The following is a 27949-nucleotide window of genomic DNA, read 5'->3' on the forward strand; positions in this document are numbered from 1 at the left end:
AGCGCTTAATGATCTTGCTTACTTACACATCAAATTTGTACACAACGTTCTTTCTAGGCTTAAAGAATTATCAATATTAGTTGAATAATGAGCGTACACTTATGAATTTATTACTTGTGGACTTCGTCGTGTCGCGAATTCCATCTTCAATCTCCATTTAATTTTATTTGCACGTCTATTTTATTTCCGAAATAGTAACAGCTTCCGCTCTGCACAAGTATTCAAAGAAAGTAGAAACAAATAAGGGGAATTTGTAAGAAAGCCGGAATACAAAGGCAGAAACGAGAGAGACGTATCACGGAGATTTCATTGTGCTGCTGATAGCGCGATATAAATAATTGAAATGCCAGGATTGCGTCAGAATAAAGACGGAAGCCGACACTCTTCGGCATCGCCACGCTCTTCACGCTGTTCAGCGAGTCACCCTATACCCTCGACTCGTGATCCTTGGCGTTCACGTTTCGCCAACTGCATTTGGCATCTCGTGTCCGGCTGTGAAAAGCATGAACCGGCCCTCCGTGCTCTTTCTTCTCGCGCCACATCGTTCGGACGCCACGGCGAGAGGAAGAGCGAGGAGGAAGTCCGCTGAGAGATTCAACGGACGATTCACAGGAAATTGGATGCTTTTATTTCGCGCGATTTTCTCTGCAGCGGAGCAACCCTGCCTTCTCTCTCTCTCTCTCTCTCTCTCCCTCTTTTTTCTCGCTCTTGTCGAATTCGTTCATCTCGTTCTCTGTACGATGAACTGAGCCCGTGACCAAAAGATCGAAACGATTTCTCAAGGGCGTCTGACCATTCTACTAGTTTTTCGGTTTGTGAATCAACTACTACCATTTTATGAAATGTAGAGGAGGACCAGATTTCTTTGCATCCAAATAATTTTTTTTTTCTAGGAAAGAATATTCTACACATAACAGTCGATAGGACTCTTAAAATAAAAAATAGTAAAAGTTTAACAGAGAAATATTTAATATATTGTAAATGAGCAAAGAAGATCATATTCAATTAAAGCGGATGTTGATGTCTGAAAGTATTTTTTGCATAAATCTTACAATTTCCGATTCAAGCAAATTGCGCGCTGATTATTTGTCAGTCTTAATACAATGTTTCGAAACGAAAACTGAAATATGTAATATCATAAATTAAATTGACAAGCAATATGGTCTTTTTCGCTTCTTTGTATTGAAAATAAAAATTATGATTTAAGAGCAAAGAATTAATTCTTAATAAATAGCAAATAAAGAAACGGTAATTTACCAATTAAATAATTAACTTTTATGCTACGTGATTTCCTTCAAAGTTCCGTTACACTTTGTATTTCTTTTCGCGATAATCACATGATGATAACATCGCAAGTTTCATCGCGTGCACGTTTCTTGGATACATATTACGAGCATGAGAACACGCGATACGAAAATTCTCAACTCTCGTCTTTCTTCTCGTTAATAAGAATTATCTTACGTACATATATATGGAAGTGGTATCTCGTTGGGTTATACAGAAGCGAGATTTCTCCCAGAGCGCACAGGGTTTTGTGGACTACATCTGGAGGGAATATCGTCACAACGTCGAGGAGAGTTACGAAACACTCGAGTGCAATTTAGGACGGCCTTGTCTCCTAGAGTCCCTTATAATCGCGCTGGCTCACCGGGGTATAAAACGGAAACTCGTGGACCGTGCTTCTTGGCAGTATAATGCGAAACAGACAGACCTTGCGCCGCGTAGAAACTTCGAAGTCACGATTGCAACTGCAAGGACATACATAATCTCAATGGTTTCTAAGTATACTCAATCAGTTAACAGAAATTTCAGAGAGAATTTTATTCGATCAACAATAAATTAATATCGTTATTTATAATGGATAATTATGTAATTAATATTTTCAATCGATGGCATTTTATTCTTTTCACGATTAAGGCACAAGTTAAATCGTACGTCAAATATTTATATTTATATTTAATAATATAAATATTTATATTATTTATATTTATAAAAAGAATCGTTTTGCTAAAATATCTCAAAAAGCTAGAAGATAATTTTATGTGTGTTAAATTATCAAAATAATTAGTTCAAGCTAGTTGCTAGAACATTAACACTGTTTGTATGTAATATTACTCATCATGAATTTCCTACATAATTATTTTGATGGTTTAACAAAACTATTTCCAGAACTGTGTTGTTTAGTTTTAGATATTTCAATAAAATCATCCTTTTCACATACTTACAATTTGTAAATATTAGTATGAATAGTGAAGTATTGAATATCAAATTGTACACTAAGAAAAATATCCAGACGAATAGAGTCTAATTATCTATCAGAATTCCGATTATTTCAATCAGAATTCATAGCATTAATCACAAAATTCTGATTCGTTCATTTTCAATCAGAATTCCAATTATTCTAACCAAATATTCCTGGGAAAAAATTTTATATATAATTATATAAAATCATATATAATTATATACAAAAACATAAAATTATATAATTTAATATAAAACATAAAATTAATTATATATAAAACATTTTTTTCCGTGTTTTTTTGTCATAAATGAAAAGACCACAATTATTTAAGTCTAGTAAATTTGACGTCATAACTAGAGCGACAAGAGTTTCATTGTGTCTGTAACATATGATGGAATCTTTAAATGTCGATAACATCATTAGTTCAGACCGTTGACATAACGTATAAAAGAATCTCGACAAGTATACACGTCACTTCGTCGGAAGGATGAGTTCTTATCGAAATTGCTGTCAGGCAATGTGGATGGCGAGTCCTTGGAACCGCCTCCTCGAAATACCGTGCAATTTGGCATGTCTTGTCGCGGAGTACCTTAATCGCGGTCGAGCCTCCGAGTGGAAAACGGAGTAGCGAGAATCCTGGCCCTGTGTACACGTTTGTACACGTTGTCTGCACATAACAAACACATGTGCGTTCTTGTATATAACGTCCGCTTGTGGATAGCCCGAGAGAACGCGAAGGAAAACCAACTAGACGGTGAGAAGGTTGCCCGGAGGCAGAGCCAAGCTTACCGATGTCAGTCAGTCAACCGGAAATCGCTTACCGCGCCCAGACCATCTCGTATTTTACATTTCCTCCCTCCTCAAACCCGTCATCCGCCGTTTCCACCACCCCGACGTTTCGCCATTCGCCATTCTGCTTGCACAGCTTTCCATGTCTTTTTCATGCTGTACCATCTTTTCACCGACGAGGTGCGAACCCCTCCGACGGCGGCGAGGAAACGGAGTTATACTGCAAATCAATTTACTGCGGGCATTCGGACGGGGTCTCCTCGTTCTGAGGGACGGATTATAAATTTAAATGTAAACCGACGCAATCCCGAGGGGCAAAAGTGAGGAACGTTCCCTCGCAGATACAACCGAGAGTGAACGCGGCGCAAGTCGGCGCGGCGGTTAGCAAATACCTCGAACAATAGTGATCGAAATCGCATTATCGTCGTCATTATCGCGGGAAAAGCTCAAGAAAACTGCTGATTTATAATGTATTATGTTTTTCCTCCTTTCTCTGTATAAAATCTGAATAAATTGTGACAGTCAAGAGACTTGGACTCATTATCGAATCGACTCATTATATAATTTATAAAACATTACACAGTATCGACATACTATAAATGGAAAAATTCAATTATTTTTTTTAATTCAGATAGGAGGCCGCCCGTTTAACGGGTTTAAGTAAAACAAATCGACTTAATCCGAAATAATGTTTGCTGACGATGCGTCAATAGTAAAGCCAACTGAGAGATAAATCCATTTACTGCAATACGCGCAAGCGTACTGTAATTCGTTTTCGAACGGCTGAGTTCGTACGACAGGGAACACTTTAATCTCGACTCTCCAAGCGGTGCATTCAAAAATGTCAACTGATTTCTGACTGCATGAACTGCGTTTCAGTTGATTTTTCCAGATTGTACTTGTACTGTCATTATCCGAAATAAATCTGACTTATTTGACAGATTGAATAGAGATATACACTAGAAAAATATTTCTTTTAAATAATATAGTTATTAATTAGTAGCTTTTTATTAAAATACATTTTTTCTCAAAGAATCTATTTTTTTTTTAAATTTTAACCTTTGCATCTATTAACAAAATTTAGCTAAAGTAAAAGATTATTATTTATTGCTTAATTATCAGATATTTAGTAATCTATTATTCTTCTGTCGATTAGAATTCATTAGTAGACGTGAAAAATCTAAAACGAACAAATTCATAAAATTTTCGAAGTCAAATCATCTAAGATAATATTTTAAATAATTCTTATTAAAACAGTATTTATATGTGTATACGTATAGTTACATAATAAACATTTTATTTTATACATTACTTTATTATTGTACGGAATTTTGACATTTTTAATAAAATTTACATAACTTATGTAAGATATTTACTAAGATATGTTTTTTCTCTGTGCGAGTCCCGTTTTCGCCACGGAAGCATGGAAAATTATTCATCCTCGACATTTCATAGAATCACCGTTGAAATGAAAATGTTAGTTTCACTGAAAGTGGAATAAGTTACTAGTTCTATCCGCAGCCAAGAACCACATTCTCAACGAATGGTTTTGCACTACCTTTGACATACGTTACGAATGTTGGCAGAATTTATTCTGTATTTAATGATTTTCTTGGAAAAACGATAAAACAGCGGTATAAGTGGCCGATAAAGTTTTAAAGGTACACTGACCTCTGCAGAATGGAAAATCGATAAAGGGCACAGTTCGTGCTTTCACAACTGCTATAGCGAAACTGTAATAAAATTGCGTCTATTGTTTTATCCACTTCGTTAATCTTATACTTACCTTTATCCTTATAGTACACATGATTGGGTCATTCGTCTCCAACACATTTCTTTTCTTTGAAATATTATATAAAATACAAGAGTACCAAGTAATTAGTTATAATATTTATATAATTTTTTAAATATACAACCTGCAAGTACTTTTTAAAGGTATTAAAATAAAACTATGTAAAAATTATAATTTTATGTATTTATAAAAGTGATGAAAATTAATCCAGAACATAAACGATCCATCGTATAATAAAAGACCGGAAAATTATCGTGTACTAAGAGTTAATTGCATCTAATAATTAATGTTATCATTCGACACTAGAATTATAAATTTATAAATAAAAAGAGATAAACTGTATATACATAATAACAATTAAGCAGCAAAAATTATATTGCGAAAAAATTATTATACTAAAAAAAAGTGTCTCCTTGATATTGTTTATAATATATGATTCACATATATATTACATGAAATTATTGCGATATTTAAAAATTTGTTTTTATATATATTAGAAGGAATAAACGCATTTTAAGTAGTACGTCTCAACGAGAGATCGGACGGTAAGCCATACTCTAAAATCGAGTAGTATAACGAAGGATTAATCAGACAGTGAAGGATAAGTCTGACGTTTAAATAGCAGCGAAACAGACATTGCAGTAATTTCGTTGAAATTGTGAAGTCACGAGCGACTGTCGTCGTTAAGTTGATCACCTCGGCTTTTAAATCACGAGCTTCGATTCACTGAACCGTGACAATTGGCTAGTCGAGATTCTTATTTACTTCGGCTCCAATTGCATTTACGCAATAGACTTTAACGAGCACTCTCTCCGCTCTTAAAATGTAAATTACGCAAATATATATCCGACAATTAGCTTTCGTTAAGAAATAAGTACTTCGCAGTCCTTTTTATTCTTCAGTAATCAAGAATTACTCGACGCTATCTCGTCTCTCATCCCTCGTCCCCCCACAAACTCCAACGTCTTGACGATCTCGAGTTGAAAAAATACAACCGATAAAACTACATTTCTCGAACGAAGAAATATTCCATCAGAGATTTGACTTTGATCAGTCGACAAAGAAAAAAAAATGCAATTGACCGGACTACGTTAAGATCCACATAATTTTCTTGTAGCTCTTTCGAATAAATCAACAGGGTGGATTTTCTTCTTCCTCACGGAAACGATCTGTACGCAGGTCTTAAAAGAATAACGAGGATGGCGAGAAGAGCAAAAAGGGCTGAGAAGGGAACGGTGAAAACTTTTTTCACTTTACTTCTCACAGTCCAGCGCTCTGACTCCTGCTCTTTTCGTTCATAACGAACGAAACGTACGCCGCTTGGATTTCAGATCCTCGCGTATCCACCTCTGGATTTCGTGACCGGAAGCTGTCAGGTTTGTATCAAAGTTTCACGTGTGTTTTTGACACACGCCTCGCGCTGGGAGGCAGTGCTCGAAAATGGTACGCGTGATGTTTGTCAACGTCGTCTGTTCTCGAAACCATTTCTCCATCTTCTCCTGGTTGACGTTAGCGGCTTATGTGATACTTCAGATTATCACGAAAATAACAAGATTCGCGGAGGAGATGGCAGAGGATCGAGGGAGCGAGCGGAAAACTTTGAGTACATGCTATTTTTAACGCCTAACGGCTGTCCAAACAACCGTAACGTGATCCGCGGCTTCGACTGCGAAAAGGAATGACGGCTATTTGTCACGATGCTTGCCGATCGTTTTTATCGAAAATGCCAAAATACCATCGCAACTACACACGATAGAAATAAAAGTGATAAATGGGTCTAACAGTCCCTTTTGAATAAAATATAAAATAACAAAACAACCGTATATTTGGTTAAAAGTAAGAGATTTCAGTACGTGTACACGGGTCATTTGAGGACGTGAACTGAGGTCGCCGAGTTGAATAATTGGGCCTCGGGTTTTATTAAAACATTGCCGCCAGTGGAATCGCACGAAATGTATCTACGTAACACATCGGTGATTTATGCGAGTTATTTCGCGTTGGGACTACGCCCGTTACATCAGGTAGATGCGAGAGTAACGGAAAATGAGAGTACGAGGGAACGGTACATGCGCATACACATACTAGGTGTTACGTAAAAAAAAAAATCTATCACCTTTTTTTACGGGCAGTGCTAGTGGTATAAACCATTTATGTGTCTCTATCTCTTAACGATGCCGATGTTTAGGTGGACACAAGAAAAGTGATAGAAGATCGTGTTCTATATATCAACTTTTTTTCTCAAAATTGCCAATATTCATACATCAATATATAATGTAAGTTAATTATGAAAAAAATAAACATGTAAATAATTATGAAAAAATTATTTACTTATAATATTATTGTCATTCGTTTAAAGATGAATAATCTCATTGTTGCCTTCTAATTTCTCGATTAAAATTATACGCGATGATAATCTTGATGAAATTTCACGTTCCACCCAATACATGCGGCACAAAAGCCTATTTTCCATGTACCATTACTATCGTCGACGTTGTTCGCGCTCGCGCAGGGAGAATGTTATGGATGCGGCAAGCGTGAAATCAAATTTCTAACGATCAGAACGATTCCGGGCGCGGCACCGGTTAGAGGGATGGAGCGCGCAGATCCACCCTCGTCGAACCCTCGAAAATCGGACGACATGACGGCTGAGCCGACGCGGATGTGAATGTGCCCCATCGATCGGTACCCCATTAATCTGGCGATCTACGGGACACAAATCGCACGCTGGTGGTGCAAACGAGTATGGATAAGCGAGAAGCTTACCATTTCTGGCTTTCGATGTGACCCGATATGACCCGCGGGTGTGTATTTTTGCGCGATCGCGCGTAAAATTTTGGCTACACGCTAAATTCAACCGGAATAATTTCACTTTTCATTAATGAGGCATAAATTCCGGTGTGTAATAAATTACTGTAACGTGAAACTCTAATGCGTTTCTCTAATGTGAATTTTAAGTGTTTTAAGTTCGCACGAATAAGTATTTGCAGAGACTTGTATGTATTCAGTTCACGAATACCAAATTAATCTTTTAAGTACTGTAATCGATTACAGCACTTATTATTAATATAAGAGAATTGCCCCATGGCCCATAAATACATATCTTAACATATTTTGTTTTTAGTTTTTTAATTTGTCTGATAAAATAGTTAATGTTTACAAATAAATAAAATTATCAAAATGAAAAAACATAAGTGAATTAATAAAAATGCTACATTATTGTAAAACTTATATAATATTTTAAGCTTCGTATAAAAAAAACTATAGCTGAAATCTGATTATATAAAACATGTAGCGTTATACAATTCCGTTTCAAAAGATTAAACAATTCATTTTTTATATTCCACAAGGGAGTAATCATAAGAGTGTCTCAGGATCGGTTAAAAAAATTAGATTCTTTCTCTTCTTAAATTGCTAGAACAACATTGCACTTATTTAATGAAAAATTTTCTTCGGACTTTTCTTCATTTTTGAAAAATCTCTTTCTGTCTTCCCCAAACAGAGTATTAAACTTTTCGTAAATAAAATATATAACTATTATAAGACTGCGCTAAATTTAATTATTGATAAGCGTTGATTCTTATTCCATTAGAATTGTATTATAAAAATTTCAAAAATAAATTCAATTATTAGTAGATATAATTACCACGTCTGTTAGGAACATAGGTTTCCCATTTTTGCTTCTTCTATAATCGCAAAAAGTTGCTGTCGCGCGGCTTCTGCGGTGCACCGGAACGCAGAAGATCCATTAACTAATTTATTTCTGGCGAGACGAATTCTACTCAGTAGCGGAACGTGTAATCAGCGGTAAAGTTAAGGGGAAAGAGGTGATTCGCGTTCTCCTTTCTGTCCAGCACGGAACGTCTTTCTGGTTCCTGCTTCTCTCAGCGGCAGTTTCATTTACCCTCGAACGGATGAAAGACTACTCCACGCGTCCTCGAGCTCGAACGGCATTGTCGTAATGTGGAAAGTTGGTGAATTGGATCTGAAGTTTTCTGAAAACAAGACTATTCCCTCCCCCGTCCTGGCTGGTATCCATAGACGAAAGACGAATGCAGGAACGAGCGGTAAAGCTGGACCAGTCGATTCGAAACGAGAGAAGGAACAATGATGTGGTCGGAGACTCTTCGAGCTTCGCTAATTGTCGCTCGGTTTCATCAAATCGCCATCGGAGACACAAACGTCACAATTCAACGATCTCCAAACTTCTGAGATTAGTTATCTTTTAGAATTTAAAAATCATTAATACGTTAAAAGTATTAAATATGTTTAATGTAACGTAAAAGTCGGATGCTCATGTAAATTCTTTGAGCGGACAGGAGAAAGCTGAGAAAAAGGCAGAACGTGTTAAGCGACGTTTCGTGATCTTAATACGGAATAAGGATTATATGGTTCTTTTCACGTTCTCTGCAGATATTGCTCTCGACGTCGTCGTCGCGAAATTATCCATTGCCACAATGGAACTGTGCGGACGCTTCGCAAATTTATTTCGCTTTATTCCAATGATTCTTTCTTTTCTATCAAGATTTTAGGAAATAAATTTCGAATGGCAGAAACGATGTAAACGTTTATGATATAAATTTCTTGCATTTTTCAGCAGATATTAAATAATTAAATCTGTCTAATAGTAACTGACAATGAGAAGTATAACTTAGAATGCCAATCTAGATGTAACACTATACCTGCAGTTATTGCACACAAAAGATGCGCAAAATCTGAATATCTGCATATTGTATATATATATATATATTTTTTTTTTTAGAAAAATTGCTTTAGCTACTAAATAAAACTTTATCAAATTCTTGTCTAATTCCAATGTAGTATTGTTACAACTAATGAGAACACAAAAACACTAGACAACAATTGGATGAGTGCCTAAGAAAAACAGCATACATTTCTACCAGGATTGCGATTAATTCAGCCGCAATTGGATGATATAGTTTTTAGAATTGCACTGAGTACCATCAGTTACAATAACACGATTATTTAACCATAATAGCTGGCTGCGGGCTCGCACTCGCGCATGCTAATGATTTATTTTAGTATTGAAAGGCCACCTAACTCGTGCATAAACCGTGGGCCAATCACGTATGCCGCGATGCAGATAGATTCGATGGTGCATAATGCGCGGAAATTCGAGCTAATAAATAACGGGAGGCCATTGTCTCGTCCGCGCCAGTCGATCGTAAAATCACACCAACGATAACCACACGGCCGCATTATTTCCAGAAGCGCACAGATCAATTGGCCGGCACCTGATAAAAACCGTTCGTTGTCCCCTATGTAGGAACGAAGCTTAGGCGCATCGTCCATTGTTCGCTCAGGAGCAAAATTGCGGTAATTCTCAGCCGTTTTTCTCTCGATACGAGTTATGAACAGCCTCGCAAATCCAAGACTAATCCGAAAAACCTAAAGAGAAGAAAATATGAAATATTGATTGAATATAGATTAGCCATACATATAAATCACCCAAAAATTGGTGGTAAATTGTATCTAACAAAAAATAAATTTAATTCATTAAAAAATAATTATTTTTTTAAATAATAGTTTCAATATTTTCTTTCTTTAGTTTCCATTATTTCTAGTACTCTTTTGAGAGAATAACTTGGAAGAATACTTATAGTAAATATTGTAAATTTTATAGAATGCATTTTTTCAAATGTACTTGAATTAACACTGCAGCGTGGGACTTGCTAATTTTTTTGTATTAGCCTCGGCGCGGTTACTTCTTAAATTAATGGCTCAGCATTAAGTTTAAGGTATATATCACGGTTACTAATAATGATTATTAATTAAACCGAAGACTTTAAAGCACCACGAATACTGGCTTCATTTACCTTCCTCCTTGAGCGAAATTAAATTTCGCGATGTTCTTATCACGGGGGAAATAGCTCGTTTGAAGTAGACATTAAACGCACAAGCTCAACGTTGTATACCGCGTTTACCATGCGTGTATCATTTATGCCACGCGTAACGAACGTCGCGCAGCTACCAAACGCTCGTGTTGGATTTATCAGCGAAGCGAGTGTCTAATTTGATAAGTGTACATAGCGCGGGCAAACAATTCACGAAGTGTGCTCGGCATACATTATTGCAACTCGGCGCGGTAAGCAAGCGGCGTTAGAAGCGCACCTCGAGAGCGAAACGTCGAATTTCGGGGAGGAATTGTACTGTCTGATATTCTAGTCGCGAACGTGATGTACATATGTAATCGTGTTATCTCCGTGGCGTCGTGATACGACGCGTGAGTTATGACAATCTTACGTGCATACGCGGCGTCTTCTCGTGCGAGCAGAGAAAATCGTGACAAACATATGTAGGTTTGATTTTAAAAGCTTGCCTTTACGAGGCCAAAACGAGCAATGATTTTTTAATCAGAAATTTTGAAGAAGTACGAATTGTCTTCATTTCATATAATAATTTCAATTGTAATTTAGTTATTCAAGTCTAATTTTTTGATGCTTAGAGGGATAGATCTGTGATATGCATGCTAGTGGCACGTCTAAAGAAGCATGTGCTGTCAGAGAAAAAATTTAGAATTCAAAAAGTAAGATCGCTTCACGCTCACAAACTCAAGAATCATTCCATCTTCATTATTTATCAAATGTTAAAGGATAAATAATGTTTACGAGCGTTAAGATCATAAATCGGACCACAATCTAAAAAATAGTAATCGTACCATCCACTAAAATCTATTTTTTTACTTGTGCTTTTTGATTGAGTTTGTTTTCGTTCTAAAGGCTGATATTTCATTGCTCTGTTTTCATCACATGAGTATATTGATTGGGATCAGATAATTTTTTAGAGACAGAACGAAGTTAGAATAATACTTTAAGCGCAAAAAGCTTTAAGAGCAAAGCATGGTGCGCAATCTTTGATTAATATTTTAATTTATTTTAAAATAAATGTAAAAAGAGAAACAAAGTAAAAGAAATAAATTTTGTTAAACAGTACAAATTTTTTAGCTTTCAATACAAGAAAAAAAAGTTTAGTTTAACTAAGATTTGGATTGTCTTTTCTTTTACTTAGCCTTCAGCTGGCAACATGAATTTTAATTCTCCGTCAGCAGTAGAAATTTTCGAGAAACAAAGCAAATTTTTTGTTGTTCCGGATTATAAAATCTGCAAAAATTCTGAAAAAATGTAATTGTCAATTTTTAACAAATTTTTTATAAATTTTTACCATCATAAAAGCCGGATTATATTTTACGTATTTTTTACAGATATATTATAATTTATCTATAAAAACTAACAATTCGAGTATCATTGTTGATTTCAAAGTAGGATTGATAAAAAACATTTTAAATATGTTTTAAGCATGTTTCTTTTAATATTATTTGAAACATGTTCAATAAATATTATTTTATATTATTTTATATTTGAAAAATTATTAAAAATATATTTAAAAAGATAATACAATGTTATGTTAAAAAAAAAAAACATTTTCTTTTACCAACCCTGCTTTAAAAATCATAGCGGAGGGTAAATTCTATAGCAGAATGGCACACCAAAGTGCACAATAGTGTGCGAGGCAAAAAGATTGACCACCCCAGGTTTAAACTTATATAACTATAAGAATAGCGTGCAATGTCCATTTATCCCTTTTGTAATTTCACGACAAAAAAGCATCTCTCTAAAACGGCCGTAGTTTAAATAAATCACTCTAATACTTTTTCATGACGTAAAACTTGCTTCGCCTAACGCACAGTGTCACTTTGCGTTCGAGACGTCAAGAGATATAAATTCCGGGCCTTGGTTGGAGCGAAGTTCGCTTTTCGCCGAAACCGCTCCTAGCGCGGATTAGGTGATTCTTCCGTAAAAGTAGCGTAATTTATGAAGCTACTTAAACCTTAGCCCTCGAGTATAATATCCTCGCTCGCCGAGCTACGGCTTCCGCGAAAGGAGATGAACTCTTTGAACAGGAATAATCGTTATACGACGTAGCAGCCCGCGGGTACTGTGCACTTTTAAGAATATACATGAAACAAACTGTACAGACTAAGAGATGAAATCGATATCTGACAAAACTTATATTTGCTTAAAAGCTTTTTTTGTTATTAAATGTAAATGCTGAGAAATTTTACGTACATACGCAATGGTGTATTAAAAAATGTACTTTTTAAAGTTACTATTTTAATGCGCCATGTTTATTTATCGTATATACAGTATGCCAAATACATCGCAAGTAATTCTTTAAACTCTAATTTTAGTGTGTGCAAATCGTTTTGCAAGCTCACGCACGTCCATATGCGTTTTAAACAAATGTTCACAGCGATAGGTGAATAGACCAAAATAGAGTACATTTTAGCGTTTTAACAAATGAAAGTTTCGTAATGTTTCCTGCGTGAAAGTTTGGCAAGAAAATTAAAACACTTCAACATTGTTTTCTAAAAGTTTTGAAGAAAATTTATCTTCGTGACGCGTTATGTAACTATGCTAAAAACTTAAACTATATGTAATACATAAGACAACAGCGAATGATCCCGTTTTACACCGGCTAGAGTTTATCACCAGAACATCCTCGCGCTTATGGTTTTCGTGATGTTAGACATACAGAATATTCCAAAACTGATAAATATTTTAAAGACATTCTTTGTAACATTTTAAGACAAAAAGTCTAATATGAAAATGCCGAAGTTATAATAGTTTTCAAATAGGAAGAACGTTGCAAGCATTTGTTTAAAAATTACGAATAACAGGGTTAGAATTTCGCTCAGGAACGATAAGACGATCAATGTGAAGTTGTTAAATTTTGTTATTGTCAAATAGCATAAAGCATTTCTTACTATCTTGCCATTCTTGAGCGAAATTCTAGTTCTGTTATTCGTAATTTTTAAACTCTTCCTATTTTGAAAATTATCTTAGCCTCGACATTTTATTAATTAGATCTTTTCTCTTAAAATGTTATATAATAAAAAATATGTCTTCAAAATATTTGTCGTCAGTTTTGGGACACCCTATATAATAAGATGATAAACCACAGTTAAAGCACGTTTTGCACTTTCTATTTCTTAAATTCACAATTTATTATATATCTTTCTATGTATTTTATTATATATAGAATATAATATATTATATAAAATATGTTCTGACAACAAGTCCAATAAAAAAGCTTTTGTGTTAATTTAAATTTTTGGAGTAATTAAAAAATATATTAATCATTACTAACTGTTGATTAAAATGTTAGTTTTAATCAACAGATAACAGACTGCAGAAGTTTATCCCATCTTCCTTCCCTAATATTTTCCTGGCAGGAAATATTTTTCCTTCTTCCTTTCTTTTTCCTTAATCCTTCGATCGCTGTCACGCAACAAACTGCTAACCGAACTGTTAATCTACGTCATTAAATACCGATGTAATTTCTCATTTTATGAAAGACGTGTACGATTCGACGGGAGACATCTACCGCGGAACACAAAATTAGAACGAAAGGGTATTAATCTGGAAATGGTGGTGGCAATCGCAAAAAAAAAAAGAAAAAAGAACGAGAGATGCGGGAACGGAGTAGCGAGAAGAAGTCGGGGAGAGTGATCGAAGGCGTGAAGAGAGGGGGTAGTGTGAAAGAAGCGGCCCCAAGCGATTTTCATACAAATTCCCGAGCCGACGGTAATCATAGCGAAATTAAGGTCATCCATCACCCACGGTACTCATTCTATTCCGCTATCCCCACTTAATAGTATTCCGCTGAGCGACGTAATTTTGTCGCTCACACCCTTCGCCCGGACCGCATGTACACGGGCCGACAAGACGGAAGAGTAAAGTGTAAGGATGAGAGAACGGAAGAGTGGTTGCACGATGAGAAAGGGTGTGGAAGCGCTTTTCTCGGCGCTTTCCAGACTGACGAACGAAATCCACGCTCTCGCTCCCCAGGCTGCGTCGCGTCGCATGCACATCCGTCAACAAGCCGGCTGGAATATTCGCGGGATACCTCATGGGTAATGCGAGAGTTCTCCTCTCGCGCGATATCGCGAGAATTAATTACGGACGGTGTGTACGCCACTGCTGCGGCGAAGGCAATTTTTCAGCATTCTGCAGGTTAATGTCTCTCACGAGAGAAAGAGAAAGAGAGAGAGGAGGGGGGGGGGGGACAGATAACGAGTTACTTTATGCAGGATAATTTGTGCGTTATTCATGGGATATTTTTTAATTAACTTCACATATTTTTCATCGTCCATCAGATTGGCGGGAACAGGATTTTCGACATGAGTTCTTCGTATATTGGATCCTTTATTTGATGGCTTATTATTTTATGGGTCGCCTATGGCTTCCATGTTCCATAAATTGAATAAATTTATCCACGTCTATCTAAATTAATTCCTTCATCCCCCTATTTGATCATTCAATCATTCAATTTCACAAATTAATATTCGATTCATTCGGCTTCTCTTGAATAGCATTATTTCCTTTACAGACAGACCCCATTCATTATTGCGATTTAATTAACTTTATGGATGAGTGGATATATATATATATATATATATATATATATATTCAGTACATTTGTATTATTGAAATGAGAGAATTATAAAGACGACATAAGCTTTCAGCGAACGAATGATTCCTGGAACATTGATAGCATATTCTGTATTTAATTTGCGCGATCTCGAACAACGTAAATATCAATGTATTGTTCATATATCGGTTGTATTGTGCGAACTAATTTTCGAGAATACGCACAGTCAAAAGTTTACGAGTGGGAAAGTATGAAATTTGTACAATGTTCAATAAAGCCCGTAAATTAATTCTACACGGTTAATTTGAGTACGTCCAGAGCGATATCTCTGCGGATTTAGTGTACCGCGCGCTGTTTTCGCGCAAATCAATTCTCGAGAACTAGAGAGAATTATGCTTGTGGCATTAAATTCTAACTAAGCTTTATATGCAGTTTGATGTAGCTTTAGTCTATCTATTATTATAACACTTTTCGATCAAAAGAAAAAAAAATCACGTATTGATATTTGTTACACGGAAAGAATCGATTTTACTAAAAAATATAAAAATTTATATATGTATAAAACTTCCCTTTCTTGGCTATGTGAATGCTGAAGTGTAATAAATTCTATTCTATTCTATATGTATAAAACTTTAGGTAGATACAGATCTGAAAATATAATTCTGTTCTAGCAAAATAATTATAATTATATAGGAAACTCAAGCATGATGAGCAATACTACAAGATGTTTTAGCAACCAGTTGAACGTTCTACATAATTATTTTAATATTTCAACAAAATTATTTTCAGATCTGTATCTAACAAAATTTTTTTAATTACATCAACAAAATCATTCTTTTTATTTACATGAATTATTTATCTACATATTAAATAAAAAAATATAACTTTTTATTATGACAAATGTCAAAATGCGTTAATTAAGTACCGTACTTTATTAACAAAGTTTCTTTGTTGTGAGAGTATATTATAATAATAGTTTCGTTAGCAAGCACTGTAGAATTATACAATTGTTACAATAACGTACAACTTTGTGGAGAAGAGATCTTATTCGATTATGACTTTGCTTTCGATTTTCGAGAGTGTTTCTGACTATAGAAGTCATTTAATACGACATCAGATCTGAAATCGCACCGTGCAGGTCATTCGAGAGACGTTCACGGAATGAAGTGCATGTCCAGCCGAAGGACCTGACCCAATTGCGTCTCATCGAGAACGTACACGTACATTGCGACGACCATGGCTCGGCATTCGGGATTAGGAGCACCTACATCTTCCGGTTTTCGGACTGGAACACGAGACACCCGAGTGGCCCGCGCTTTGTTCCATTTCTCGAAATTCACGTTCTATTATCAAGCTTCTATGAGTGCTCGAGAAGGACCCCGGAAGGTCCAACTGTATGGGACAGCAGTAAGATAGACGATTTGCGTACGTGAGACAGCAATTGTTGAGAAGAGAAAGGGACAATATAAACGCAACTTGTGCAAAGCATAAATATCTGTGAAATGCAATAACTGCTACACTGAGACATTTAATTTAATAAAAAAATCTAATTTAGATTAGATTCATTTCCTCTTAAAAGAAAATAAATCTATTACTTTCCTAAAAAAAAACTACAATAAATTTTTCAGTGAATCGTGCTTTCTAAAAGTAAATCAGTGTATTATTATTAAAAAACAGTAAATATTTGTTGATAATTACATTATTTATAAGTATAAGTATTGAAGTTACTGATTTACTTTTAGACAGTGTGTATACAGGATTTTTCCTGGTCAAATTACGTAATATGTCTTACAGATAAAAGTAAGAAGAATGTCATATAAACATAGGTTTATAGAAGCTTTAAAAAATTATAATAAAAAATAAAATCTATCTTAAATAAAAGAAATCGGTTTTTATTATTAACAATATAAAGTTGATTAATTCTTTGGCAATTTTTGGCAATCTGGATTTTTTGGCACAAAAAAATTTCTCTCTTATATTTCAATTTTTATTACAACTAAAAATTTAATATTTGAGTTAAAAATTACATATGGTAGTGTAATAGAGATGTTGAAAAGTTTTCATATTTTTTGAAAGTTTAGAACAATACAAAAAAATTTGGATAAAAAACTCAGATTGTAGACGGAGGGAGTAAAAATATGATTGCAGACGGAAAGTTTAATGTTTGTCGAGTTAATTCATCCTCTTCTCCTGATTATCAGTTTTATGAAGTACATACAAGAGATACAAGAGATTATTATTATTTTCATTAAGAATTCTACGTATTAATGAAACAACGTTTATAAAAAGAAATATTTTTAGTTTCCCTAATAATATATCAAAGGATACAAATAATTGTCCGATGTATCATAATTTCTTAATCTCCAAGATCGCCAGATGTTATTATTAGATTATATATTTTTTTATTATAACTTTTTAATAAAGCTTCTAAAAATCTATATTTATTGTATATAATATTTTTTCTCGTAAAATGTGTTGGCGCAGTTTAGCCGTTAAAACTTTTTATAATAACATAATTTTTCATAATCAGTAATCAACTATTTGTTTTCTGAAGGATGTGATAAACGTGATACGGAACAACACAAGGAACCTGTTATGGCGTCCTACATAGTGCAACTCGGAAAGTTACATTAATTATAACTTAACGAGCATGAACTACATACGTATTACACGACCGCGCATGTAACATGTGTCGTTTGTCATATTTCCACCAACTCCGTCCTGCTACGGTCCGGTATGGTATTAATTCAGCGTCATGCGTTGCGTAAACTACGAAAACCGGCTATTTCAATCTCATTCGTAAATGTTGAATTTTCGCGAAAGAGTGTACACAATTTAGCAAACAAAGTTTTACGACAAAATACTCATTTAAATATATTATCATTCTAATTATCTACTAAAAATCTAGAGTATACATTTTTAATTACAGATTTAACATGCAAATATATTTTTCTCGCGCACCGTCGATATCGATCTGCCATAGTTTAACTTTCAATAACACGAAAAAACAATTCAACACAATATGAAATTTGGAGCTTATCTGCTGATTGTTCGAATATCTTCAGACTTTCGCGTGATATTTCTCGCCTCGACTTTTAAGGAGCGTCGCAAATGGCCCGCAAAATTTCCCGAGGATTCCGCTCAGAAGTAATACTAAAATTTCGCAGGATTTTCTACGATAAAGCCGATCAAGCACCAATATTTTTCCGTGTAGAAAGATTTGCGCGGTACGATTCGTGTGGGCGGCGCTGTTTCTTCCGGTCGTTGCAGTTTCTCAGAGCGCAGTGCGGAAAACGAAAGAAACGTGAACGATCTGAGCCGTGCAGGCAAGAGTAACGGTATTTTTCGCTCTCAGCTTACCAGCCGTTTCCTCGCTAACAAGTGGACTTAAAGTGTGGGCTCCTGCATTTTTTATATGCGTTTAACGCAACGCTTTTAGCTTCTAACGGATAGTGGTCATTTAGTACACTCTTATTGTTTGAAAGTGTAATATGAGAATTATGCAGATTTATATTTTACACATTACAAGTAATGTAGGAGTTTAATCGCGCTCCAGACTTCTCTAAAAATGCAAAAGGACCGACAATATTTTTTTAAGGCTTTAATTCTTACGAGAAAATTAATCTTGAACGTTCTCTCTTAATTTATAAAATGTACGTACATTTTTTGCCAAGAATAAAACGTAAAATTATTTAAAAAATTTTTATTTCTGCGAGTAAAATTATTAGATTCAATGTATGTTGTCGAATACGTGAGTACTAATAGTAATTGATTTACAAACTTATTTTTGAACAAGTTATTTTTAGACACGGCGACAGGACTGACGTTGAAAATTTAACGGAAATGTATTTTCTCTCAAGAAAGATAGCAATAAGGGAAGTACGGACGTATATTTTTCGTTCGTGCCACCACCACTCGCACACACCGTAAGCACACATCTACTTCGTGAATATGTACAGTCGCGCGAGTTTTGCGTATTCCGGAACGGGAACAAAAGCTACTAGAATAAGCTCGTATGATGCTCGGCGCGTCGTAAGCCAGCTCCGACTTGGCCGTCGTGGCACGAGAGGGTTGGGGTTGAAGAGCCTTGTCGAAAAATTGTAAGAACTTTTCCAGGGCTTGTCGAAGGCCTTTCCCGCCCGCCACGAAGTTTGTCCGTGAACGTGGTCGGAGTGGACGAGCTCGTGTATGGCGGGGTTTAGGGATGCCAGAGGGCTTTCTGAAAACAGTAATTTTTCTCCCCAACCCTCCGAGTTCTCGTAGTTCCATCGGCATTACTCGTGACTTCTCAGCTCCTCCTTCTACCCATAGTCGAGAGGGACTTGAGAACCCAGCTATCGTCTCGTAAGAGCGGAAGTATGATAAATTGAAACGACCATCGACGAAAGCGATTTTCAATCATATCGGTCCGCGCTGTCCGCTCTTCAACTACTTACACAAACGAGAAAAGTAAAGACGGAGGTTTCACGAATGGTTATTTTGTAATTGAAAAGTTGAAAATTATTAAATAAATGTGTTTAAAATATTTTAAGAGTTAGATAAATGTGTTTAAAATATTTTTGGATTTTTGTTTTCAATATATATAGATGATCTGTTGTTATAACAAAAAAACACAAAACTCTGTTGAAGGGTGCTTTTTAAATAACATAAAATATCCAATAGATCTTAAGTTATGTCCTTAGCTCTTCGAAGCTTCACTACAGGAACAAAACATTAGATAATACTCAATCCGATTCGATAATTGCTTATAACTTTCATAAAAATGGATATAATATAAAGTTTCTTTTCAATGGAAATGCCTTAAGAAACATAACAATAGCAAATGTATATTTATATTAATAAAACTTCAAGTTAAACAGTGAGAATAAAGTATTGAAAAAATATTGGAAAAACCAAGTATATTATACTGAAAAGCCGTTTAAGAATTCACACACACATATGTTTTATCATGTATTCAAAATTACTTGGGCTCAACCATGAGGTGAGTGCAAGTTTAAAGACGCATGTGACTGTCAGGCGGAAGCTGTATAGACGCCGAGAATATTTCGCCATAAAGTTTACGGTCGCGGCTATAAAGGAACTCAGGGGCGCAAAAGGTCGTTAAGCGATACGAGGGGACGGAAAGAAAGGCATCACCAAAAAGCTACTTACGCGGTGCCGTTGTGTCGACCGATGGACACCAGTCGATATATCTGTAGCTCGACCCGCTGTCCAGTATCCGGCACGAATCTGTATGTACACCTCGAGGGCCCTTGAAGATACGGCGACTTTATTTGCCCGAAGCCACGATCCGATTTGCTGAACAGCTGCCTGCTGTCCAACGTTATGTTGCACACTGAAATGGGACAAAATGGCGCTTGTATAAAAATACGAACTATCGAATAATGATACGGTCGCATTTTATTTGGATTAACACTGTGTAATCGTACCGATAAACATTCTCTACTATTCTTCATTCCTTATAACTTATAAAAAAAAAATTAAGAATATAATTATATTTCAAAAATATTAAGAATATAATTATATTTCAGTCGTATTTTTATTTTAGAATGTCAAATTTTTATAGTCTTACATGAAATCGTCGTGCTGAAGGAAGATGGCAATAGAAAGGCGCAGAGAAATGGATGGCTAATAACGATTTTTCTTACTCGTACAATTTCATTGGCGCGTCTCTGTGCAACCGTGTTGTTTGGGCGACGACGAGTCGCGACAGCTTGGCGCAATATTATGAGGCAATCTGCCATAGTGTGTAATTTGATTCTTAATTGCTTCCTGTAGAATGTTGTACAGGATGTTTCGTGATTTTGATGCGAATACCGTTTTGTAGCATATTTCTTTTTGACATAAGACTATTAGTATTATTCTTTTATGATTCTCTCTTATATAAAGTGAGTTTAAATTTATATTAAAAAACATAAATCTTAATGAAATTTTAGATTTACTAAAAAATGTAAATGATTTCTTTTTTAATAAAAATTTCAGATTTACTAAATGTTCTTTTATCGTAATCTTAGTTCTTTATAATAAAAAAATCCAAGTTTCATTATTTATAAATGCTAAGCTATCGAAAGTAATCAATATTTTTATATTTGCTACAAAATTTTTAAGATAAATAAGTGAAGAGAGCCATATTTGGCCCAAAGTGGATTTTTACATTTTCTAATTGAAACAAACTGCGCGCTGATTATTTGTTGATTATGAAATACAGTTCTAAACTGAAAGTACATATCACGAAATAAATTGACAATATAATTTAATATTATTGATGCTAATGAGCATCATTCAAGATTTTTATTTATATTTTAAATAAAATTCTATAAGCTTGCGCAAAAAAAAAATTTGTAAACCCTTTTAACTATAACTAAATACATTTACGGGGGTTATAGAATATCCTGCGATGTTGAAAGAAATCCGAGAAGAGAAGAATTTGATGGATGGAACGCGAAGGCAATATCGCTCCTCGTAATTAGCGCAAAGAAAGGTTAGATGGATGGAGTATAAGAACTTCGTCAAGAATGATTAGTTATAAGAAAGAAAGATCGAATGGATGGCACGCAGAAGTAATTTCTTCGATACCGATTTATTCCATCGTGCAAAGCGAGCCGCGAACGTTTGATCGGAATCACGCTTTCTTTCCCTTAGATATCTCAGTGTCTTTTGAGCATTGCCAAGGGTTCATCCTCTTATAAATGTTCCCGATCTCTTTTGCTTCTCCGTTCGTTCTTTGAATCACACTTCCCCGCTTCGTCCTACGACCGCTCTCCAAAAGGACTCGGTCGCCGCGACGCGACGCGACGCGACGCTTTAATTTCCACTTGTTCACGCGACACGAGCGGCTGCAAACGAGAAGCAGTATGAGGCAAGTGGCTTAATGGCGTGAATCTTGTTTTTAGCGATGGCAAAGACTCAAAGAGATCGTCTATGTCTTTTTGACGACGTAATTATATTTCCTCGTAGAGGACCGAGAGAACAAATACGTCAGTTAGTTGATCGTCAGCGGGTAGAAAAAGTGGCAAAAGCAACAGTGAGAAAGAATTTTCGTTTACTGCTTACGAGATTAATAAGTTTTGCATTTATGCGCCATGCTTTACATGCATGCAGATTAAAGCGCGTTAGAAATGTATCTCTTAAAATGTACAACGCGTCGTTTTAGCTACAATGTTTTTAATTAATGTCTGCATCAAATATAGTTACATGAAGAAATCTTCACTTGTAAAAAATGTTACAACAAACATTACAATTTCAAGAAACTCAATCTTGTTGTGTAAATCATGATTAATTTAGTAATACTTACTATTTGCGCAATGCTGTTCCAGTCCGCATTGAGCGCATCTATCGGGCGAAGCTGCGCCGCAGCTGCAGCCACCCGATGGTACGCAACACGCGCAATCGTTGCTGGATGCATTAAAGGTACAGGCGCAGCCGGTGGTGCTTTGGGTCCAGAGATCAACTTGACCTGGAAAAAAAATATACGTCAGTATGAAACAAACCGTTTATGAGAACATTTTCGTTTCATATCGCACATTTTATGTAATATACGAGCGCAGCAAGTCGGTTAATAAAATCATATTTAAATACAATGAAAGATAGTATTAGATTATATGAAAAAGATGAATTTTGCTGAAGTATCTAAAAATTTAAATTAAATAAAAATCTGAAAATAGTTGTGTTGAACTATCAAAATAATTACGTACTCTTTAAATGTTTTGGAGTGAAATCTCCAAAAGAAAAAGACATTGAAAGTATTTACACCCTTAAACAAAAGTAGCAAATTTGCACTCTTTTGGAGTGAAAGTAAAAAAAATCTTACTTTTTTTTTTAGAGTAAATTTCAATAAAATTTCACTACAAAAAAAGTGAAAATCTGCCATTCTTATTCAAGAGTACAAATATTTTTACTCTTCTACAATATAGTGCAAATATTTCCATTCTTTTTCATTAATGTGGTAATGCAGGTAGTTTCACTCTTTTGGAGTAAAATTTTACTTCAAGAAATGTAGAGAGTAGGACGTTCCAACTGAAGCTATTTCATTGCTAGAATGTTAAAACTTTTTCCAGCATTGCTCATCATGCTTGAGTTTTCCAATTATATAAATATAATTATATAATATAAATATATGCCTAATTATTTTAATGAACAAAATTATTTTCACACACATACACAGAGATCTATATATATATATAATATATACTTAAATTTTTAGATATTTTAATAAAATTGTTCTTTCCGTGTAATATTTCCATAAAAATGTCTTGATAAATAGAAAGAAGGTAGAATGTTTAAAAAGAAAATCATATAGAGAGAGGGGAAGGGAGGAGAGGGAGAGGGAGGGAAGGAGAGAGAGAGAGAGAGAGAGAGAGAGAGAGAGAGAGAGAGAGAGAGAGAGAGAGAGAGAGAGAATTTAAGATAAATGTTTTAATTTTCCCGATAGCTTCCATCGAGATTTTTATAATACCATCAAAATTTTATGAATTATTGATCCTAACCTTTTAATCGGTGCATAGGAATTTTAATTATCGGTGATACGAATTTTTCATTAATATTATTTTGTATAAAAATTGGATTTTTTAAAATTATTTTTAGATCGACTCCCCCCCCCCCCCCGAATAAAATTATATTTGGTATACTTAATTTATATCTTGATCAACATTGCGAATATCGTATAAAGATAACGGTATTGTGTCGTCAATAATGTCTCTGATACTGCTGTTGCATCGAGATTAACCTACACACAGGCTCTTTATTGATCCTAGATATGTATACGACGGGATTATATACTCGATACGTAAATAGCGAAATATGAGAATGGTCAAATACACCTCGCGTCAACGAATTGTTTAACTGTCGTAACTGTATATTCATCGACGTCAAATAAAGTTGACCTATAATCGACCATGGTCGCTAGCTACAATCCTCCGGTCGTAACCGAATGCCCGTAACGAGGCGCAGTCGTGTGCTTTTCAGCAATCGAAGCTACATACTGGAAGACTCTCAATCCTGGTGGACGGTCTGCGAGCTTTGTCGGACGATTTTGAACGTCCACTCGATCTGCTTTCATTCTGTAGTTCTGCTTGACATTCCCGGCACGATATTGCGTTTTTCGCCGTCGTGTTCGTGGCTCTTTCGCGCTTCTCTCATTTTCCACCATTCCTCACATTCCTCTCGTAGCCCTTTTTTATACAACGCACCCTTACGCCACCATATGTCCCATGGTACCAATAAATAGGAATGCAACAAAAAATGAGAGAGCAAGAGAGAGAAGGAGAGAGGGCAGGCAGGCAAGAGTATACAACCCCCGAGCAGGTTGACGAGCAGTTGTTCATTGTTTTTCCGCGTCCACTGACCGGATTGCATCCGCGGGGCATTCGCGTTTTTATCATTGCCACATCTTTCATCCAGCGATGTTCCGAACGTGCTAGATGAACCGGCAAAAACACAGTTATTAATATAGTATAAAGATCCCCTCCTGTCTGCCGAACTGCGTACGGTGTCCTCCATGAAAGGGGAGCGAGAAGAGAAAACTTCTCGCCTGATTGCGCAAAAAGTTCGTAAATGTCACATCGTGTTAGCTGACTCTGCGGAATTCGACCTTGGTAAAAGTCTTTAACACCTCACTTTGAGATTGAATAGATGTCGTTACGAGTTCCATCTGATCAATCTTATACCGTGACAGTATAAAACATTTTTTACTTGTAATTTTAGAATTAATAATCATGAAATGGAAATAAAGATGATACTTTTTGTAAAATAAAATATCAATAAGAACAATAATTTTTATGTAGACAGGTAGCTATACGTCACGAATTTCTTATCATATCTGAGATTACTATCCCCTCCTTCGAGTTGATTGCCGCCCAGAAAATTCGACACCATCCGTTTTTCTCAGAATTCCTAATCTGCAGTGATTTTACATCCAAATGGCGTTCCCGTTCGAGAAAGTATTCGACGAATGGATCGTTGCCAGTAACGATTGCGCCTACGTTATTCTACGGTCGAATAATCGACAGATTCGATCTAGAATATCGAGAAAAGAGGCCGCGGTGATTCGGCTTCTAATAGAGATTTCCGGTTGATTCTGCAAACGTGGAGATACGCGTGCGTGATTGATTGTCCGAGAAATGCGAGGAATGGCCGAGAATTGGTGGATGCGTGCGAGAGGAGGAACCGTCACCGTCGATGAGAAGCAAGACGAGGAAGATAGAAGAGAACGCGGGATGGGAACGAGATAGAAAGGCGGAGAAGAAGAGAGTGCTGGACGAAAAGAGTAGAGGGCGGAACGAGAAGAGTAGGAAGAAGACATAAATTCCGAGCCAGTGTAAAAAGGGCGTTAAGAGGAGAAGCCCCGGCACCCTCGATATGTCAATATCTCGAGGAAATACGGGGCGGTACTTGGCTGGAGGGATAGTAAAAATAAAGCAAGCTTTATTGCCGCTGCTGCTGCTGCTGCTGCTGCTGTTGCTGCTTTTACTTCTGCCACTATAGATATCTCATCGCGAGCGTCGATGCAATAGTGGAAACGTATTTCGGGAAAACGCCCGTCCTATATGATTCTTTCCGGCCGCGGATATCAATTTAACCAATCGTGCGCGTTTTGCTGTAAGGGTTACACAACATTTGAAGGGATTTTACGGTGCGCGGAGTAAGACAACAAGCAAGAGAAAAGAGAGAGAGAGAGAAAGAGAGTGAGAAATTCGTAATTGGATTCTTAATCCATCGATTCAGTTTCGATTACAGAGAAGTTTGTTTAAACGATAGAGGGGGACGAACGCGATATCGTCGAGATAAAAGGAGTCTTCTCAGAGCTGCGAGGCGATTCGAGGGGATAAGGACTGGCGATACTCGAAGAGCGAAGGAGCAGAGACGCCCCGTAAGGAGGAATCAAAAGTGAGCGAGGGAAATCGGAGAAAAGACGAAAACGCGAACGAAGATAGCTTGGAGTAAACAAAGACGTACTCGGACGGCTTTTGTGGGGCTCTCTCAGTTTTCCTCTCTCCAGATCCTCTGGGGATCCTACTGTTGCCACAGCGTTCACTCACGGATACTGCGCTTTCCGTTCGATTATTCAGAGACTAACGGCTATTAAATGGCTATTATTACAGATAACCATTTGGATAGCCACTCTCATCTCAATATTATTTTATGAGCTTTTTCGTGAGCTATCCGAAGAAAAAGAACAATTATTTTTCTAGCGTTATTAATATTAGTGTAGTTTTTACACATGACTTTATATATCGGTCATTTCCGCCACATTATATTTTATTAAATTATTAATTATAGCAAATTATACATTTTTACCGAAGTAAAATTATATTCGACGTTAATATAAATACATAAAATGAGAATATATATGTTCTTTGTTCCAATAAACGGACTTCAGTGACATGGAAAAACATGAATAATTAAAGTGATATTATCTTCATGCTAAACTTACATATATATTAGCTTCGAGCATAGACGATACAGTGCACGTAAATCGAATTATACACGTGATAAAGTTATCTTGTAACCGATGTGGTTCCGATTAGCAGGTTATGCAACCAATAATAGCGATTATAGGGTACCGTCCACCCACGGTATGTTTATTAGATATAGATTGGCGTTTCTCATAAACTTGGAATATTACGGAATGATTAATAAACTAGATCAATAGATTGCTGGGCAACGCTAATAATGTATAATTTATATAAACGATATAATTACACATGCGTTACATCAGTACATGTTATTAATTATTATCACTATTAGTTACATTCGCTCGATTCAACGTGCTCTTCGTTTACTCAACGTTTCCTATGAGATAAATCCATGAAAAAAGTAGTTATAAATTTGCAGATAAAATAAAAATAAAACAAATATAACCCATGATACCCGAGATACTCATATTTATACGCTCAAAATTTTCTGATAAGCTTTGTAATAGCAGCCTTGCCGATGCCTCACCATTTTATGTATTTTACACTTTGCATACGATAAATTCAATCAATTAAATTAAATTATGAAATTTCAATTTTATCTTTCAATTAATTGTAAAATTAGATCTTTGATAAAAAACCAAAATTTTGCAAACGAATTTTGCTCGCATAAAAATGCGTGACATAGCCAGAGATCGAGGTCACACCAAAAATGTGAGGTGTCGCGAGCAGCTGCAGTTAGGGTAACCCACGGAAAATCGTGGTTGCAGGTGCAGCGGACGACAGCCGAACGAAGAGATCCACTTAGCGCTCACTTTACACAGCGTTAAATTCTAATGAAGTCGACGCTGCTCGATTTCACCGATCCGATCAGCCCGCCAGGGTTAGATCGAGGATGCACCTTGTAACCGACACGCGGATCGACCTCCACATCACACCGTAATAGTCGTCCTTCCCAGTCTACTGTATGTGGTCGGCCGTTGCAGGTATCTAATAATTTTCGTTTAAACGCGCGCGTCGCCGAAGAGCCCTTTCGCACAGCTGCTCACGGTAGGACGACGGTATTACTATGGTAATAGACAGAACAGCGGATGTGGTCCCTCAAAGGTCGTTCATTATCTTTGTCACTTGACAGAAACTGCCGGGCCGAAACTCGGCGATAACTGTATAATTCGCGAGCCGGGAATTCGACTTTAGTATAAATTCAACTACGCAAGGTTTATGAAGTTACCATTACACGTTTAACCGGTAAGTTTACTTGAACGT

At 36.0% G+C, this 27949-nt stretch overlaps 1 protein-coding gene across 15 annotated transcripts in view; it reads right to left on the reverse strand.

Moving 5' to 3' along the window:
• The window catches only part of LOC105143170 (uncharacterized), a 440192-nt gene that overhangs the window by 145332 nt on the left and 266911 nt on the right, over nt 1-27949 (reverse strand). For all 15 annotated transcript variants that reach the window (XM_087407269.1, XM_087407271.1, XM_087407270.1 and 12 more), the window contains 2 exons: nt 22567-22728; nt 20424-20607 (listed from right to left, as the gene is read on the reverse strand). In XM_087407269.1, the coding sequence (XP_087263395.1) occupies nt 20424-20607; nt 22567-22728 (346 nt within the window). The remainder of the gene's footprint in view (nt 1-20423; nt 20608-22566; nt 22729-27949) is intronic.

This window comes from Acromyrmex echinatior, chromosome 6 (assembly GCF_024713525.1).
Source record: "Acromyrmex echinatior isolate Ae372 chromosome 6, ASM2471352v2, whole genome shotgun sequence".
NCBI classification, from domain to species: domain Eukaryota; kingdom Metazoa; phylum Arthropoda; class Insecta; order Hymenoptera; family Formicidae; genus Acromyrmex; species Acromyrmex echinatior.